Source organism: Theropithecus gelada, chromosome 11 (assembly GCF_003255815.1).
Source record: "Theropithecus gelada isolate Dixy chromosome 11, Tgel_1.0, whole genome shotgun sequence".
Classification (NCBI taxonomy): domain Eukaryota; kingdom Metazoa; phylum Chordata; class Mammalia; order Primates; family Cercopithecidae; genus Theropithecus; species Theropithecus gelada.
In genome coordinates, this window is record NC_037679.1 from 92,561,994 (window position 1) to 92,579,327 (window position 17,334).

At 42.1% G+C, this 17,334-nt stretch overlaps 1 protein-coding gene across 2 annotated transcripts in view; it reads left to right on the forward strand.

Moving 5' to 3' along the window:
- Positions 1-17,334, forward strand: part of RNF216 (ring finger protein 216) — a 164,623-nt gene that overhangs the window by 40,455 nt on the left and 106,834 nt on the right. Inside the window, exons 4-8 of one of the 2 annotated variants that reach the window (XM_025401926.1) lie at positions 120-962; positions 2,255-2,331; positions 9,632-9,734; positions 10,870-11,034; positions 15,330-15,444. In XM_025401926.1, the coding sequence (XP_025257711.1) occupies positions 120-962; positions 2,255-2,331; positions 9,632-9,734; positions 10,870-11,034; positions 15,330-15,444 (1,303 nt within the window). The remainder of the gene's footprint in view (positions 1-119; positions 963-2,254; positions 2,332-9,631; positions 9,735-10,869; positions 11,035-15,329; positions 15,445-17,334) is intronic. The other variant, XM_025401927.1, reaches the window with a different exon arrangement.

Here is a 17,334-nt window from a genome sequence, read left to right on the forward strand (position 1 = left end):
GTTAAGGGGGAGGGTGTTTTTGTTTCTTTCCTATCCTATCTCGGAAGCTCAATATAAGTACATAAGGAGGGATAGGCATAGGAAAGAAATTGAATTATTAAAATTTCATTTTTTCTTAGACAAATAAACCTCAGAGATCACGACCCAATCTCATCAAACCAGCTGCCCAGTGGCAAGATCTGAAAAGGTTGGGAGAAGAAAGCCCTAAAAAGTCTAGAGCAGCATTTGAATCAGATAAGAGCAGCTATTTTTCAGTGTGTAACAACCCATTGTTTGATTCTGGGGCACAGGATGATTCTGAGGATGACTACGGTGAATTTCTGGATCTTGGGCCTCCTGGAATCTCTGAATTCACTAAGCCAAGTGGCCAAATAGAAAAAGAACCCAAGCCTGGACCAAGTCGTAACGAAGCAGCAAATGACATTGTCAACCCCAGATCAGAGCAGAAAGTCATCATCTTGGAAGAAAGTAGCCTTCTTTACACAGAAAGCGATCCTTTAGAAACTCAGAACCAGTCATCCGAAGACTCAGAGACAGAGCTGTTATCAAATCCAGGAGAGTCAGCTGCTCTAGCAGATGATCAGGCCATCGAAGAAGACTGCTGGTTAGATCATCCTTACTTCCAGTCTCTGAACCAACAGCCCCGTGAAATAACAAACCAAGTTGTTCCTCAGGAACGGCAGCCTGAAGCAGAACTGGGCCGCTTGTTGTTTCAGCATGAATTCCCGGGGCCAGCTTTTCCAAGGCCAGAACCCCAGCAAGGTGGGATTTCAGGCCCCTCTTCTCCTCAGCCTGCCCATCCTCTAGGAGAGTTTGAAGACCAACAGTTAGCAATTGATGATGAAGAGCCAGGTCCAGCCTTTCCAATGCAAGAATCTGAAGAGCCCAATTTGGAAAACATTTGGGGGCAAGAAGCTGCAGAGGTAGATCAAGAACTTGTTGAACTATTAGTGAAAGAAACGGTAAGTTTTATCAAGTAAATGCAGACACTACATATACTGAGTTTCTTTCTTTTTTTTTATTGCAAAAAAAAAGGTTGTATGCGTGGACTTCATTTTTCTAAGAAGTACATATCTAGATATACAGAAAAGAGACACTCTGAAGACGTGAAAATGGAATTGGGGTTCCTTTACTATACTTAACCCCTTCAGGAAGCTCTCTGGGATTCTAACTGCATATCATGGTGGCCTGGTGCTGTCATACCTGCAGTTCCTCGTGTTTTTCAAATTCCTTGAGTTCACTCCAAATGGAAACCCTTAAAGCAGGTTTATTGAATTACCTAGACCTATGCTGTCCAATATGGCACTTACTAGCTCCTTGTGGCAGTTTACATTTAAATGTCTTACAGTTAAATAAAATTTTCCCGTGGCACCAGTCACATCTTAGCCTTAGTAGCCACATGAGGCTAACAGCTTACCTCATCATCAAGCATAGAGGACAATGTTTCTGTCATCCTACAAAGCTCTATTAGTGGTGATATTAAGAGTAATATAAGGGCCGGGCATGGTGACTCATGCCTGTAATCCCAGCACTTCAGGAGGCCAAGGCAGGTGGATCACAAGGTCAGGAGATCAAGACCGTCCTGACTAACACAGTGAAACCCTGTCTCAACTGAAAAAACAAAAAATTAGCCTGGTGTGGTGGCATGCGCCTGTAGTCCCAGCAACCTCCGCCTCCTGGGTTCAAGCGATTCTCCTGCCTCAGCCTCCTGAGTAGCTGGGATTACAGGTGCATACCACCACGCCTGGCTAATTTTTGTGTTTTTTTTAAGTAGAGACGGGGTTTCACCATGTTGGCCAGGCTGGTTTCGAACTCCTGACCTCAGGTGATCCGCCTGCCTCGGCCTCCCAAAGTGCTTCGATTATAGGCATGAGCCACCGCGCCCAGCCACCCAGGTGTTTTTATCTAGCCACGAGGTTGTGAGCTGCTTGAGGGCTGGCATGAGATTGTAACTTATTTGTGTTTTGATTCCCTTTGTCTAGACAGAGATGCTCAATATTTGTTGAAACAATGAAGAATGGATCTGTAAAATGGGGACAGAGAATGAGATCTCTCAAGACCTTTCTAGACCTAATCTTCTGTGTAGACAGATGAATCTGAGAACTAGTGTTGACTTTGAAGACACACACAGACCTGCTTCAAAGCCCTTTTCTAGTCTTTAGTCATTTTATTACACTTTTGCCATCCGTCTTGTATTGGCATTTGAAACCATTCTAGTGAATGAAATATAAATTATGTTCTTATTTGTTTCTAGGAAGCAAGATTTCCAGATGTAGCAAATGGGTTTATTGAGGAAATAATTCATTTGAAGAATTATTATGATCTGAATGTGTAAGTATAATACCATGCTTTTTTTGTGGTAGTGGTTGTGGTAAAATATATATAATATAAAATTTACCATTTTAATCATTTTTAAATATACAATTTGGTGGTGTTAAGTAAATTAACGTTATTATGCAACTATCACTACCATCCATCTCCAGAACTCTTTCTTCTTCTCAAAATGAAACACTGTCCCCATTAAACACTCACTCCGCATCCCCCTCCCAAGCCAGTGGCACCCACCATCCTACTTTCTTTCTATATGGATTTGACTGCTATCAGGGCCTCATGTATTTATTCTTTTCTGACTGGCTTATTTCACTTGGCATGTCTTTTTTAATGACCTTGTTCATTCTGACGTTAGTGATATACAGACTGTTTTCTGGATTTTATGGAATACTGCATGGTTACAGAATTATGATGCTGAGTTGTTTCTGAGATTGATACTACCTATGTTTTAGTCAAGATGTTAAGACATTTTCTTCCCTACAATTGTAACAAAGTGTTCTGCAACCACTCTGGAGAAATACATAGAAGCATTTCTTAATTTTCATTATAAAAGGGATAAATATAGACCAGACACATAGCTCACACCTTTAATCCTGGCACTTTGAGAGGCTGAGGCAAGAGGATTACCTGAGTCCAGGAATTCAAGGCTTCAGGGAGCTATGTTACGCTCCTACACTGCAGCCTGGGAGGCAGAGTGAGATCTTGTCTCTGTTTAAAAAAAATTTTTTTTAAAGTCTTAAATATGCTTTTTAAAAATACAAGTTTTCCTGAAGAATATAAAATGAAAAATATACTCTTTCCCCTCCTTCTGATCTGCAGAAGTGAAATAGTCGTAATTTGTTGTTGTTGTTGTTGTTGACGGAATCTTGTTCTGTTGCCCAGGCTGGAGTGCAGTAGTGTGATCTTGGCTCACTGCGATCTCCACTTCCCGGGTTCAAGCAATTCTCCTGCCTCAGTCTCCTGAGTAGCTGGCATTACAGGCGTGCTCCACCGCACCCGGCTAATTTTTGTATTTTTAGTAGAGACAGGGTTTCACCATGTTGGTCAGGCTAGTCTTGAACCCCTGACCTCGTGATCCGCTTACCTTGGCCTCGCAAAGTGCTGGGATTACAGCCGTGAGCCACTGTGCCCAGCCTGGTGGTAAACTTAAACAAAATAGACAGTTCACTAAACACCTTTCCTCAAAGTTCCTATCTTATACTGTAGTTCTCAGTCAGGGGTGCTGGTGGGTTTCTTCCCTGCCGAGGCTGAGAAGGAAGGACCCCTTTCCAGGTACTTAACCCAATGTAGGTACTTTTTTCTAATTTGTACAATGACCCTGTTGGAGCCAGTAGTGGCCTTGTCTGATCCCACCTCTGTACAGAGGCAACCACTGTCATCAGATTTTTATTTGTTTGTTTATTTATTTATTTATTTTTGACACAGAGTCTCACTCTGTCGCCTACACTAGAGTGCAATGGTGCAATCTCAGCTCACTGCAGCCTCCGCCTCCCAGGTTTAAGTGACTCTCCTGCCTCAGCCTCCCCAATAGGTGGGATTACAGGCATGCGCCATCACGCCTGGCTAATTTTTATATTTTTAGTAGAGACAGAGTTTCCCCATGTTGGCCAGGCTGATCTTGAACTCCTGACCTCAGGTGATCCGCCTACCGCAGCCTCCCAAAGTGCTGGGATTACAGGTGTGAGCCACTTCACCTGGCCTTCCCTTAATCTTTATCAATTTTACTTAACATGCTTCTCAGTAAAGCAAAACCATTAAGAGTATATACTACCAGGCCATAGATTGGTGATGTTGTCAGTTCTGGAAATTTTGTAGCTGTTTCCTGTCTTCTGTAACTCTTCTCCCACAATCTCCATGTCTCTAAGTTCACCTCTTTGTCTCTGAGATGCATTCTGGACGATTTCTTCACAGGTGTCTTCTAGCCCACAAATTTCTCTTCAGCAGAGTGTAATCTTTTAACTCATCCACTGTGTTACTGTTTTTCAGTTACGATATTTTAGCTTTTAATTCTCTTGGTTATTTTCCTAGAATTTTGCTCTTTGCCTACATTTTTAATCTTTTTTTATTTCTTTAAACAATAATCATCGCTTCTTTGTGAGTTTGATTGTTCTGATGTGTTAAGTTCTTGGGAATCTTATTGGGAATCTTATTCTGTTCTTCCTGCTGGCTCCCATTGTGCCTCATTTTCTTGTGTATTTTCTAAGTTTGACTCTAAGCTCATGTCTTGAGTTCTTGATAGAGTTGGTTTCTTTAGAGAGGATTGTTTTTGCTTCTTTCGGGTCCCCAAGGGCAGTGTCAGTTTGAAACGACTTTAGATTCCTGTCTTGAAGTTTTTGGATTATACAAACTTTTTAAATTTTATTTATTTATTTATTTATTTATTTTTTGAGATGAAGTCTCACTCTCTTGCCCAGGCTGGAGTGCAGTGGCGTGATCCTGGCTCGCTGCAACCTCCGTCTCCTGGGTTCAAGCGATTCTTCTGCCTTAGCCCCACGAGTAGCTGGGATTACAGGCGCACAACACCATGCCCAGCTAATTTTTGTATTTTAGTAGAGATGGGGTTTCACCATGTTGGCCAGGCTGGTCTCGAACTCCTGACCTCAAGTTAGTCCCCTGCCTCAGCCTCCCAAAGTGCTGGGAAACGTGAGCCACCATGCCCGGCAAACTTTTTTTTTCTTTCTTTTTTTTTTTTTGAGAGACAGAATTTTTCCCTTGTCGCCCAAGCTAGAGTGCAATGACATGATCTCGGCTCACTGCAACCTTTGCCTCCCATGTTCAGATGATTCTGCTGCCTCAGCCTCCCGAATAGCTGGGATTATAGGTATGTGTTACCTCACCCAGCTTGGGTTACCCAAACTCTTAAAGCATTTTTTATTTTTCAACAAGAGACTCTACCTGGGTATTTAACCTTCCATACAGTGAGGAAAAAAAGCCATTTTGTTATTTACATGCCAGGTACTCACTCATCTCAAGCCTTTCCACATATTTATTGTGTATAGTTTTTAAACTTGGTTATTGTAGAATATGATATACACAAAGAAAAATGAAGAAAAGAAAGATGCACAGTTCAGTAATTTATCACAAACCAAACACTTATGTAACCACGAGCCAGAAATCTTCAAGAAATAGAATGTTGCTATCCTCTTTGAACACTACATAACGATTTTGTGTAGTCTATAGTCTTTTGCATCTGACTTCTTTTCACTCAGCATTATGTTTGTGAGACTTATTCATGTTGGGTAGAACCACAGTTTACATATTTTTCATATACCACTTAGCAATGAAATTTTCCATCTACTTTTGATAGGGATTTGAGTTCTGACTGTCACAAATAATGTAGCTGTGAACATTCTCCTGCTTGTCTCCTGAACTCTATGTGCCCCACGCCCTGGCATCCACCTTCCTGTTGGCTATGTTTGCTGTTTTCCAGGAGAATTGTTTGTGGGGGAGTTTTTTCCCCTCCTAGCTTTTGAAATACTTTCTTTTTGGATTTCTAAGTGGCATAATAATAACTACATTTTTAAAATTACTAAACTTTATTTTTTAGAGCAGTTCTAGGTTTACAGGAAAATTGAGCAGCAATGACTACATTTTTACAATGAAAACTTTTCTCGTAGACTTCCACTCATCTAAAAAGCAACTTGTATGTGTGAATTGCTTTAACAACTCTTCAATAAGACTGAGTTATGTTATTTTTTGTAGTTAACTAGGGTAGGCATAAAGTAGCATAAGTGACATTTCTTTGATAATTGGCTGGTTTTTTCATATATTTGTTTACTAATTGTATTTCCCTTGCATGTGAATTGTTTACTTCTCTCTTCTCTTTGAATTCCTTTTTTTCTTGTTTTGGTTAATGTTTTCCTGGTTATGAAATGTAATACTGGTTTGTTCATTACAGAAAATGTAAATGGTACAGAAAAGTATAAATTTAGCTCATTTAAAGAACAATGATTTGAATACCAGATAACATGTTTTAGTTTTGTTTTTTGTTTTTTGTTTTTTTTTGAGACGGAGTCTTGCTCTGTCCCCCTGGCTGGAGTGCAGTGGCGCGATCTCGGCTCACTGCAAGCTCCGCCTCCCGGGTTCACGCCATTCTCCTGCCTCAGCCTCCTGAGTAGCTGGGACTACAGGCGCCCGCCACCGCACCCGGCTAATTTTTTGTATTTTTAGTAGAGACGGGGTTTCACTGTGGTCTCGATCTCCTGACCTTGTGATCCGCCCACCTCGGCCTCCCAAAGTGCTGGGATTACAGGCGTGAGCCACCGCGCCTGGCCTGTTATAGTATTTTTTAACAATTTAGCCTCATAGAAATTGAAGAATACTTCAATGTTTTTCTCTCCTTCTGCAAATGAACATCATGTTTAAGTATATCTTCAAGATTGTCTATAAAAATCACTAAACTGTAATCAAATTGACACCTTCTGTTACAGTTCTGTTCTACTTCCTGAGTCTCACACGTGTACTTATTTTTAGGGACTTGCTGACCCTCTGTGCTTTTTGTGTCACTCAGAAACAAACATTGATCCTTAAACACATAAAAATTCTTGTGAGGCCGGGTGCGGTGGCTCAAGCCTGTAATCCCAGCACTTTGGGAGGCTGAGACGGGCGGATCACGAGGTCAGGAGATCAAGACCATCCTGGCTAACACGGTGAAACCCCGTCTCTACTAAAAAATATGAAAAACTAGCTGGGCGAGATGGCGGGCGCCTGTAGTCCCAGCTACTCAGGAGTCTGAGGCAGGAGAATGGCGTAAACCCGGAAGGTGGAGCTTGCAGTGAGCCGAGATCGTGCCACTGTACTCCAGCCTGGGCGACAGGGCAAGACTCCTTCTCAAAAAAAAAAAAAAAAATTCTCTTGATATCCGAAAAGCAAGGGAATGTACCGTCATTGTATTGCATCTTTTCAAGCCAATCTTGTTTTCCTGACACTGCTTTCCTTTCCGTTAGTCTCTGGGCTCCTAGGACAATGTTAATTCCACAACTAAACTGAAATGTTAATGGAAACTGGAAATAAGGCCCAAAGCTGAGTTGAGCAGGCTGGGATTTTGTTGAAGCTCAGTCTCAGTTGCTTTATGTGCGTCTTTCAGTGACCTTCAGATGGAACCATCTGGGCATTTTAAGCAGGAAGGGCCTATTCATTAGAGAACCACATGGCAGGTAATCTACTCTGGCTGGTTAACTTAGACCTTTCACTCACGCGGGGTCAATTTCAGTTGGATGAAGGCAGCAACAACTATCTAAGGGTTGAAAGGTCGGAGTACTAGCCTGGCTTACTTTGCAGGAGTGCCTTCTCTAGATCCGCTAGCATGTCAGATCACCTTAAGCATGACATCATATGAAGAGGTAGGCAGATTGAAGTCCAACAGGCTTCCCCTCTGCTTTTGCCCCAGGGTGCAGATATTAGAGAATACCACTTGTTTCTGTAGAAGAAAAGCTTTATCCTTCATTTTCTGGGCCTCTAAATGTCCCTTAACCTCCAGAAGAGCTCTGTTGGTAAGCATAATGAAAGGATTAAACTAGAAATGAATTTTGACAGTTTATAGTGAGAGCTTCTGATATCTACCGTGTGGAACTTCGTATCTGTAGCATTTCAGTATTTGAAGTTCTTAATATTGTTGAAAATATAAAATGGGGAGAGATGAACCTCTCAAACATGTTTTTTTTTTTAAGAAATCATATCTACTGTTCCACATGTATTTCATGTAGAGGTGTACTTATGTATCATGTACTTGAGAAAACGTGAAAGCAGACCATTTTAAAGCTAGTTCATGTCTAGTTTGTCGCCACGTCAAATATGCACATGTAATGAGTTGTCTGTAACTCAGGCCTTTCCCTACAGACAGAATTTTTGCTGGTGGCTAATTCTCAGGTCAGCCTTCAAAGGTTTGCATAACCTCAGTGCACACCAGTGAATTCTAGGACAGAGAATTACCACTGATGACAATGGTTTTAAAGGAAAATGTACTCTGAATTCTTGTCTCTGTCTGTAATAGGAGTTTCCTGCTTTTTTTCCTCTCTTTGGGCCTCTGGCATTGTGTTCCATAGACTGGGCAGGCTGTGGTGGTAGGGAAGCGGGGAGCTTAGAGACAAAAAGTATATGGGACTCCCAGAAGTAATGGCAAAGGGAAATGCATTGAGATGTCAGGATGAGTGAGAGCGCTTTGACATGGGTCCCCGGCAGGGGTTGCAGAATAAACGAACGTGTCCAAACCAGTCCCCAAACACTGGCACCTGGGTGAGAAAAAGAGGCAGAGCTGGGCACTTTTTCTCTGCCTTCTTTCTGCCAGACCTCCTGTCCTACTATTATAGGCCTTACTATTGACATCTGGCAAAAGAGAATCAGTAGAAAGGAGGTGTGTGAGAACTGCAGGTATAGCACCTAGGGGTTCATCCTAGGAATCTACTGGAGCAAGAGAAAGAACAGAGAAAAGGGGAAGTCCCCATTAACCTCTGAGCAAAGGAACTTCCTTGCTACTGAATGTGGCTAGAGCTGTACCCCACTCACTCTATCTTCAGTACTGTGCAGTCATTCCAAGGTGGTTGTCTGATTTGGCTGTGAAGAGCCTGAATAGTTAATATTTGTTGGGTCTGGGTGGTGATACATCAATGTGTGTTATCTCACTCTGTATATCCTTACTTTGGAAGTATTTCATGATGATAATAGACAAAGCTAATGGGTTTGGTGTGAAGAGTGTCTGTTCTTAGGAAAACATGATCTATTCATCAGTCTAGCTTAACAGCTAGCTAAATAAACCGAGTATAACTCAGTGGCTCATAGAGCTTTATATTACCTTAGAGATTCATGTTACCAGAGGGGTATGAAAAGTATTAATGAATTAACAGAAGATCTTTTATATTTCATTTATTTATTACATCTCTTAGCAGACTATTTTTTATTGTAAATGTGAATACACAGTTTTCCACTTCTTTCTTGTTCATAGTTTTCTTGACAAAAGAGTAGCTACTTTTCTTACAAATTGTCCAATTTCGTAGTTTAACCAATAATAGTTTCAGTGACTTCATTACATTAACACACAACTGATACCTAAACTTCAGAGGAGTTTGCCTTAATCAGTATGTTCGTTGCTTTTTAAATTTTTTCTCTTCCACAAAGATAGGAATTCAATGCACTTGTTTGTTTATTTTTCTGTTTAGTTTTTCTGGGCTGCACACATCTTAATTTCTTGTTAGGCCAGTTGTAATGTGGACTAAGGACTATATTCTTCAAACATTGCATTTGAGGCAATGGGCAGGTGTGGGGTTTGGAAGCAGTATGAAAGTAACATCATTTGTTTTTGCAGACTTTGTAATTTTCTTCTGGAAAACCCAGATTATCCAAAGAGAGAAGATAGAATCATCATAAATCCCAGTAGCAGTCTGCTGGCCAGCCAGGATGAGACAAAGGCAAGTGTCGTGTTCTTGCTTTGCAGTCGCTACCTGGAAATGCTCTGCTTTGTTGTTATTGTTGTTGTTATCTGTATGGGAAGAAAGTGCTTTGTTGGGACAAGTTTTTAAAGACTAGCAGAGGGACATAGGATTTCAGAATATGTCTATACTTCAGTGCGATCTCCCATTCTGAGCCACTTTGAATTCTGTCTTTAACTTCTATCTTTCCTTGTAATTCTTATCTTCTTATCTTCCTTTTCCCACAAAGAATTAAATGAATCCTCCATATCTTTAATCCTACAAAGCAAATTCCTAAAACAAAACAAGAATTGGCCAGGACTCTTAACATTTTATTATGAAAATTTTCAAACCTACAGAAAAGTTGAAATATTTTACGTCGATCATCTATATCCCTACCACTGGTGCTACTAAAAAGTTAACAGTTTACTGTATCCTCTTTATCATACATACGTCCTCTGTCTGTCCATCAGCACATCTTTGTTATGTTTCATTTCATTATAATGCATTTCAAAGTAAATTGCAAAAACATCAGTACACTTCCCTGTAAATACATCAGCATGCAGATCATTACCTAGAGTTGAATATCTTTTTTCTTTTGATGTGAGATTTGTATACAGTGTATACTATACATCTGTTTAACCAGGTCTCATATCAAGATGTAAACAGCTTGGTTTTTAAAAACTTTAATCATTGTCATTATTTGTGATCCAAACTGGCATTTAGTGTGTTACATGGTAAAGTATGGTTGAGAACTAACTTTATTAAGATCTGTTGCTTGATCTTCCAACTCCCCATAGATTCTTTGACTGTCTCTCTTACGTATTCTATAATAGAAAAAAAAATAGTTGTGTGTAAATATGTTGTGGAAAGAATGGCTGAAAGATTGGTTTAAATCCCCAACTATACTTCTTTACTAATTATAACTAGTAAAACTAGTCTGTAGACTCCAGACAGGTTCGTTTAACCTCTCTGAGCCACCATTTTCTCATCTCTCTTATAGAGCTGGTAACTTCCTTATAGAGTAATTAGAACAAACGTTATTCTTTTCTACACATGTAATTCTTAAAATGATTTCCCTTACATGGGAAATGTACTGCCTGGCCTCTGATTTTATGCTTCTCTCTCGTTTCAGTTGCCTAAAATAGACTTTTTTGACTATTCTAAATTGACTCCTCTTGACCAGCGCTGCTTCATCCAAGCTGCTGACCTCCTCATGGCAGACTTCAAAATGCTCAGTAGTCAGGACATCAAGTGGGCGCTGCACGAGCTCAAAGGACACTATGCAATCACCCGAAAGGTGCTCTACTTGGTCTTCCTCTTGGGGTCACACCTCTTGGCTACATCTTCCCATGATAACAGAATGAACAGTCCAGCTTGTGGAAATTGGGATGGTTTATGATTGCTAAGGAATTAGGGTGAAGATAAATAGATAGGTATTTGCTGATCATGAAGGGTTAAATGAAAAGAAATAATAGAGGCCGGGCGCGGTGGCTCAAGCCTGTAATCCCAGCACTATGGGAGGCCGAGACGGGCGGATCACGAGGTCAGGAGATCGAGACCATCCTGGCTAACATGGTGAAACCCTGTCTCTACTAAAAAATACAAAAAAACTAGCCGGGCGAGGTGGCGGGTGCCTGTAGTCCCAGCTACTCGGGAGGCTGAGCCAGGAGAATGGTGTAAACCCGGGAGGCAGAGCTTACAGTGAGCTGAGATCCAGCCACTGCACTCCAGCCTGGGCGACAGAGCGAGACTCCGTCTCAAAAAAAAAAAAAAAAAAAGAAAGAAAAGAAATAATAGATAGATGAGAAGCAGAGAAGTCCTGGTTTGACCATAAAATCCTGGAAGGTAATACATTCTAGTGTGGAATGCAGGAGTATGAAAGATGTGTTCTAATCCTGCTCCTTCCTGATTTGCTTTCTGACTTGGGACAGGTCACATGACCATCCATCCCCCAGATGGCTCAGTTACCCTATCAGTGATAGAACGTAAAGTCTGTAAAGAGTCCAGGAACACAGCATTGCCCTCTCAGAGGAGAATGGACAGCTACTGACAGCTCCCACCGTTCTCCCCCCAGGATCCTAAAATAGATAGCACTTAAAGGCCTTTGTTAAGGGTGAGAAGGGTGCTGGTTCGTGGTGGTAACACAGACATCTTCCATGAAGGACAGCACACGGTGCCCACTTTGTAGCTGTGGCCAGAACAGAAGTGTATGCGCCAGCAGAGACCTTGGCTTACTCCTCATTCGCCCTTACTGCCATTAAATTCTATTCTACTGAAATTCTTGTGATGCTCAGCGAACACTATGATGTTTCTTTTGTCCAAAGGACAAACATGGAGTTATTGTAGTGGTTAAAATACTCATTGGCCTTACCTGGAGGAAGGGAAGAACCAAGCCAAGGACTGTGGCTCATGCTGAGGTCTAGGCCAACCCCCTTCCACCTCTTTTTTTTTCTTTTTTTTTTTGAGATGGAGTCTCGCTCTGTCGCCCAGGCTGGAGTGGAGTGGTGCGATCTTGGCTCACTGCAGCCTCTGCCTCCCCAGTTCAAGCAATTCTCCTGCCCCAGCTTTCTGAGCAGCTGGGACTGCAGATGCTCACCACCACGCCTGGCTGGTATTTTTAGTAAAGATGGGGTTTCACCATGTTGGCCAGACTAGTCAGCAACTCCTGACCTCGGATGATCCGCCTGCCTCAGCCTCCCAAAGTGCTGAGATTACCAACATGAGCCACTGCGCCTGGCCAAAAAAAGACTGAAAGAAAAATAGAGGGGCTTTGAAAGGGTAAAACAGGAGGCAACCTAAAGTAGACCAAGGGTCTCCAGAAGGGCCTCCCTGAGCAAGGAACATTTAATCACAGACCCAGGTAGGAGTTTGGTGAAAGGGGTTGTGGAAGATGTTGGTATCATTTATTGGGGGTGAGAACTAGTATAAACATCTGCTTTGGAGGGAAATAATCATGAATTCAATCTGGGAAACATTGGTTGCCAATGTGCTGAGAAGGGCCTGTGAGACATCTAAGTAAAAACAATTCATTGGGAGGTTCAATGGACTAAAAAGTTTGGAAAATACAGACTGTAGATAGGAATTTTTTTTTTTTTATCTCCTTGGGTTTTATGGTGATAAGACTTTGAGAGTCATCAGCATATGGAAAATCTCACCAGCCAGGATGAGGTACCCAGAGATACCAGGTGAGAAGAGAGGACTGCTGACATGTGAAGAGCAGGCGGAGGAGGCAGGCAGACAGGAAGGAGGAAGTTGAAAGACTGGAGCAGTCTGTATTATCATCATCATCATTGTTATTGTTATTTAGAGACAGGGTCTCTGTTACCTGGGCTGGAGTACAGTGGCACAATCATGGCTTATTGCAACCTTGACCTTCTGGGCTCAAGCCATCCTCCTGCCTCAGCTTCCCATGTAGCTAGGACTACAGGTGTGCACCACCACACCTGGATGATCTTTTCATTTTTTGTAGAAATGGGGTCTTGCTAGATTGTGCAGGTTGGTCTTGAACTCCTGGCCTCAGGCTGTCCTCCCACCTCAACCTCCTAAAGCACTGGGATGCCACCATGCCCAGCCTGTTATTAAATACTGCTAAGAGTTTGTGCAAGATGAGGACTAAAATGTAAATGGTAGACTTGTAGACTTGGCCACTCAGTAATAAGCATAGATTAGTAAGTGCAAAGGCAGGGTAGATGCCAGATTAGAGACAGCTGGAAAGCTTGTGGTCATAAGGGTGAGGTGATGAAACAGCAGATAAACAGCTCCTCTGATAAATTTCTCTACAAAGAGGAGAGGACAAAAGAGGGGCTGGCATTGAAAGAGAGATGAGATCACGTTCTCAACGCTGCCACACTGGGGATTAAGTTTCAGCAGGAGTTTCAGACAAACACTGCCATCATAGCCACCCCCCTTCTCATGCCGCCCAGGCTTGGACCCCAGCCTGCCCTGCACCCTAACAACGTAGCCACAGGACATGAGCCCCAAGGCCACCTACCCCCTGCCACACTCAGGAGTCCCACCCAGTCTTCCTGAAAGGCTCCCACTCTTCCTTCTTCTCTTCCAGGCAGGATGGCCTTACCTCACACACTTCTCCTTCCTGTTCAAATCAGGTACCCCTTCTCCCTCCTCTTTTTTAGGATGGCAGACTTGAGCACTTTTTTTTTTTTTTTTTTTTTTTTTAGACAGAGTTACACTCTGTCGCCTAGGCTGGAGTGCAATGGCGCAATCTCAGCTCACTGCAACCTCTGCTTACCAGGTTCATCGATTTTCCTGCCTCAGCCTCCCAGTTAGCTGGGATTACAGGCGCATGCCATCACGTCCAGCTAATTTTTTGTATTTTTAGTAGAGACAGGGTTTTGCCATGTTGTCCAGGCTGGTCTCAAACTCCTGACCTCAGGTGATCCACCTACCTTGGCCTCCCAAAGTGATGGGATTATAGGAATGAGCCACCGCGCCCGCCCTGGCTTCAACACATTTAAATCCTGATAAGGAAAATCTAAGAAGGAGAAGCTGAAGGTAGGAAAGAAAAGGGATCCTCACCAGTGGAAGGATTTTGAACTCTAGCATGCTTTCGAAGGGTGGGGTGCGTATAGGTGCAGGCAGAGAAGAGCGTGGGGGAAGCAGGTTAGGGGAGAATAAAGAGGAGCATTGACCAGGGAAACAACACGGAAGATTTGCCTACAGAATGGAACTCACCAGCCCATTGTCGTGTGATTTAACCTGTATTTATTCAAAGACAGCTTGGACAGTTTTTTTTTATTTGAGACTGGGTCTCTTGTGTTACCCAGGATAGAGTGCAGTGGTGCAATCATGGTTCACTGCAACCCTGCCTCTCAGGCTCAAGTGATTGTCCTACCTTAGCCTCTGAGTATCTGGAACCACAGCTGTGGACCACTACTCCCAGCTGTCTTTTTGTATTTTTAGTAGAGATGGGGTGTCCCCACGTTGCCCAGGCTAGCCTTGAACTCCTAAGCTCAAGCGATCCGCCCCGCTCAGCCTCCCGCCATGCTAGGATTACAGGTGTGAGCCACAGCACCCAGCCAACAGTTTTTCTTTACTCTTTAATCTGTCAGTAAGTGTTTTGCTTCCACTACTGTACCAGTTTATGAAAGTCAAAGAAAATGAAAATAAAGAAATGCCTATTTACCACTGACTAATTCTTTTTTTTTTTTTTCTTTTTTTGAGACGTAGTCTCACTCTTTCGCCCAGGCTGGAGTGCAGCAGTGCAGTCTCGGCTCACTGCAACCTCCGCCTCCCAGGTTCAAGTGATTCTTCTACCACAGCCTCCCCTGAGTAGCTGGGATTACAGGTGTGCACCACCATGACCGGCTAATTTTTGTATTTTTAGTACAGACAGAGTTTCACCATGTTGGCCAGGCTGGTCTCGAACTCCTGACCTCAAGGGATCCGCCTGCCTTGACCTCCCAAAGTGTTGGGATTACAGGCATGAGCCACTGCACCCGGCCGCCACTACCTATTGTTAGCCATGCTGGGAAGAAAGCTGAAACCGTGTTAAAATGACATTTAGGGATTGCCTGTCTCGTGTATTCTTATTTTCCCTTTACAGAAGTAACCTCTCGCTTTCTCAATTTTTAGGCCTTTTCTGATGCCATTAAAAAATGGCAGGAGCTATCACCAGAAACCAGTGGAAAAAGGAAGAAGAGAAAAGAAATGAACCAGTATTCTTACATCGATTTCAAGTTTGAACAAGGTAATGCAAACTGTGTTGCTGGCAGTGTGTAGCTGCAACACGGTACCTTTTCTTCTTCACAGTCAGTGAAGGAAGCCGTGCTACAGGTGTCTGCCGAGCATCTGGCCATGCCAGTCCGAGGAGTGACTGACAGGAACTATTTTTTCAGCACATCGAAATTTTTAGAAAGTGGCTGCACTTGTTGGCCTCTTCCTTCCTACTTAAGATAAACCATGGCAGGAAAATTTTGTGTGATAGAAAATTCATGTGTGAGAAAGTACTTGAGTATGCTGTTAAGCTTGGGGAAAAAACTGGTCTTGAAGGTTTGATGAGAATTGGCTGTGTTGTTAGGTAAAAACTGCCCAGACTTATGAATGAGGCCTTACTCCGGAGGGTCACTTATGCAACTGAGAGAATGGCCAATAGCCACATGTTTCTCCAAAATTCTGTCATTCTTATTGATGAAATAACTGCTGAAAACCCTTTCAAAGAGATTACTTCAGGTCTCATCCCCAGAAATGTAAACTTGAGTTTTATAACAACTCAGATTTTATCTGAGTTGCTTCTACCCAGTAAAGGAGTTACTACAACTTTTTTAGAGATCATCCCTTTCTGCTATGTGTGCACTTAATTACCACACTTGATTTCAGGTATGACTAAGTGGGAACTCAGGTAACTATAAAGCTGGAAAGTATTTGTATTTGCTATGAAATTTTCAGGATCTAAAAGCAAATTGCTTAGGTTATGACTCCTGAGGTTCCCAAGCCAGTCTGTGGAGCAGTGCTCTGCTGACATGGCATTCTCCTGACCTGTGGCAGAATGTAGAACTGTGGGCACTGTGTAGGTGGTTTTTCATTCAGCCAAATTTACCCACAGTTCAGAGCAGGCATCCTTGTACATAGCCATACAGCATTTGTTTCTGACTTCAGTAGTGGAGAAAGTGCTGCTTTGCAAGATGGTTGACTCCCTTGTTGGTCAACTCCGTCTTTTAGACAATTCTTCCTTTGTATTAAGTAAGCATGTACTTCCTGAAATGTCTTGCCATGGTTGTAGTTCTTGCCTATGGAGAGACAGATTCTGGCTGTTGCCCCTTTGTCAGCCTGACTGCCCTTCTCCCTGTCCCTACGTGCCCTTCTCTAGCTTGTCAGGGTCTCTTTGAAAGTTGGGGTGTAGAAGACTGGACATCATACTCCACGTGAGGTCTGCTCACATTCAACCTTGGTCTTTTCACCCACATTGCTGTCAGGTCATATTACTCTCTCAGTTTCGCTGCATCTCACATTTTTCCCTGTTAACTTCATTTTATTTGATTCAGTCCCTTGTTCTAGTATAGCGCTTTAATTTAGATGTGATTCTTAAATTTTACTTATCAGGTAATATTTAAGGACCCTGGAAGCATGAGATAAAAAATACACTTGATTTATGTTAATAGTTTAACATTTATGATTCACACTTAGCCTTTTTTAACAGCTTTTTATAAGGACACAGGCTAAAAATCTCTCATCTGTTCCAGGCATCCCATTTTCCTCCTTTTCAGTTTGTTTTCCATCTAAGCACTGCTCTTTGGGCTATAATTGCTTGACTCAAAGAGTAAGACAGGGTCTCCCTCCTCTGTCCTTTTTATAGTCATACAGGAAAATACATTAGAGGAAAGTTTGTAGACTTAATTGCATTTATTTTTAAAAATAAAGGACTGAAAATAAATCTTATTACTTTAACATGAGTACAAAAAGAACTGAGTAAAGATGAAAGAAAAATAGAGGGTGAAAACATTTTTTAATTTCTAGCATTGATAATTATAGTAATTAACATTTATCGAGAACTTAATATGTACCAGTCACTTTTCTAAGTGCTTTAATGGATTAATTCATTTATGTTTCAAATAGCCTTATGAGATGTATGTGCCGTTAT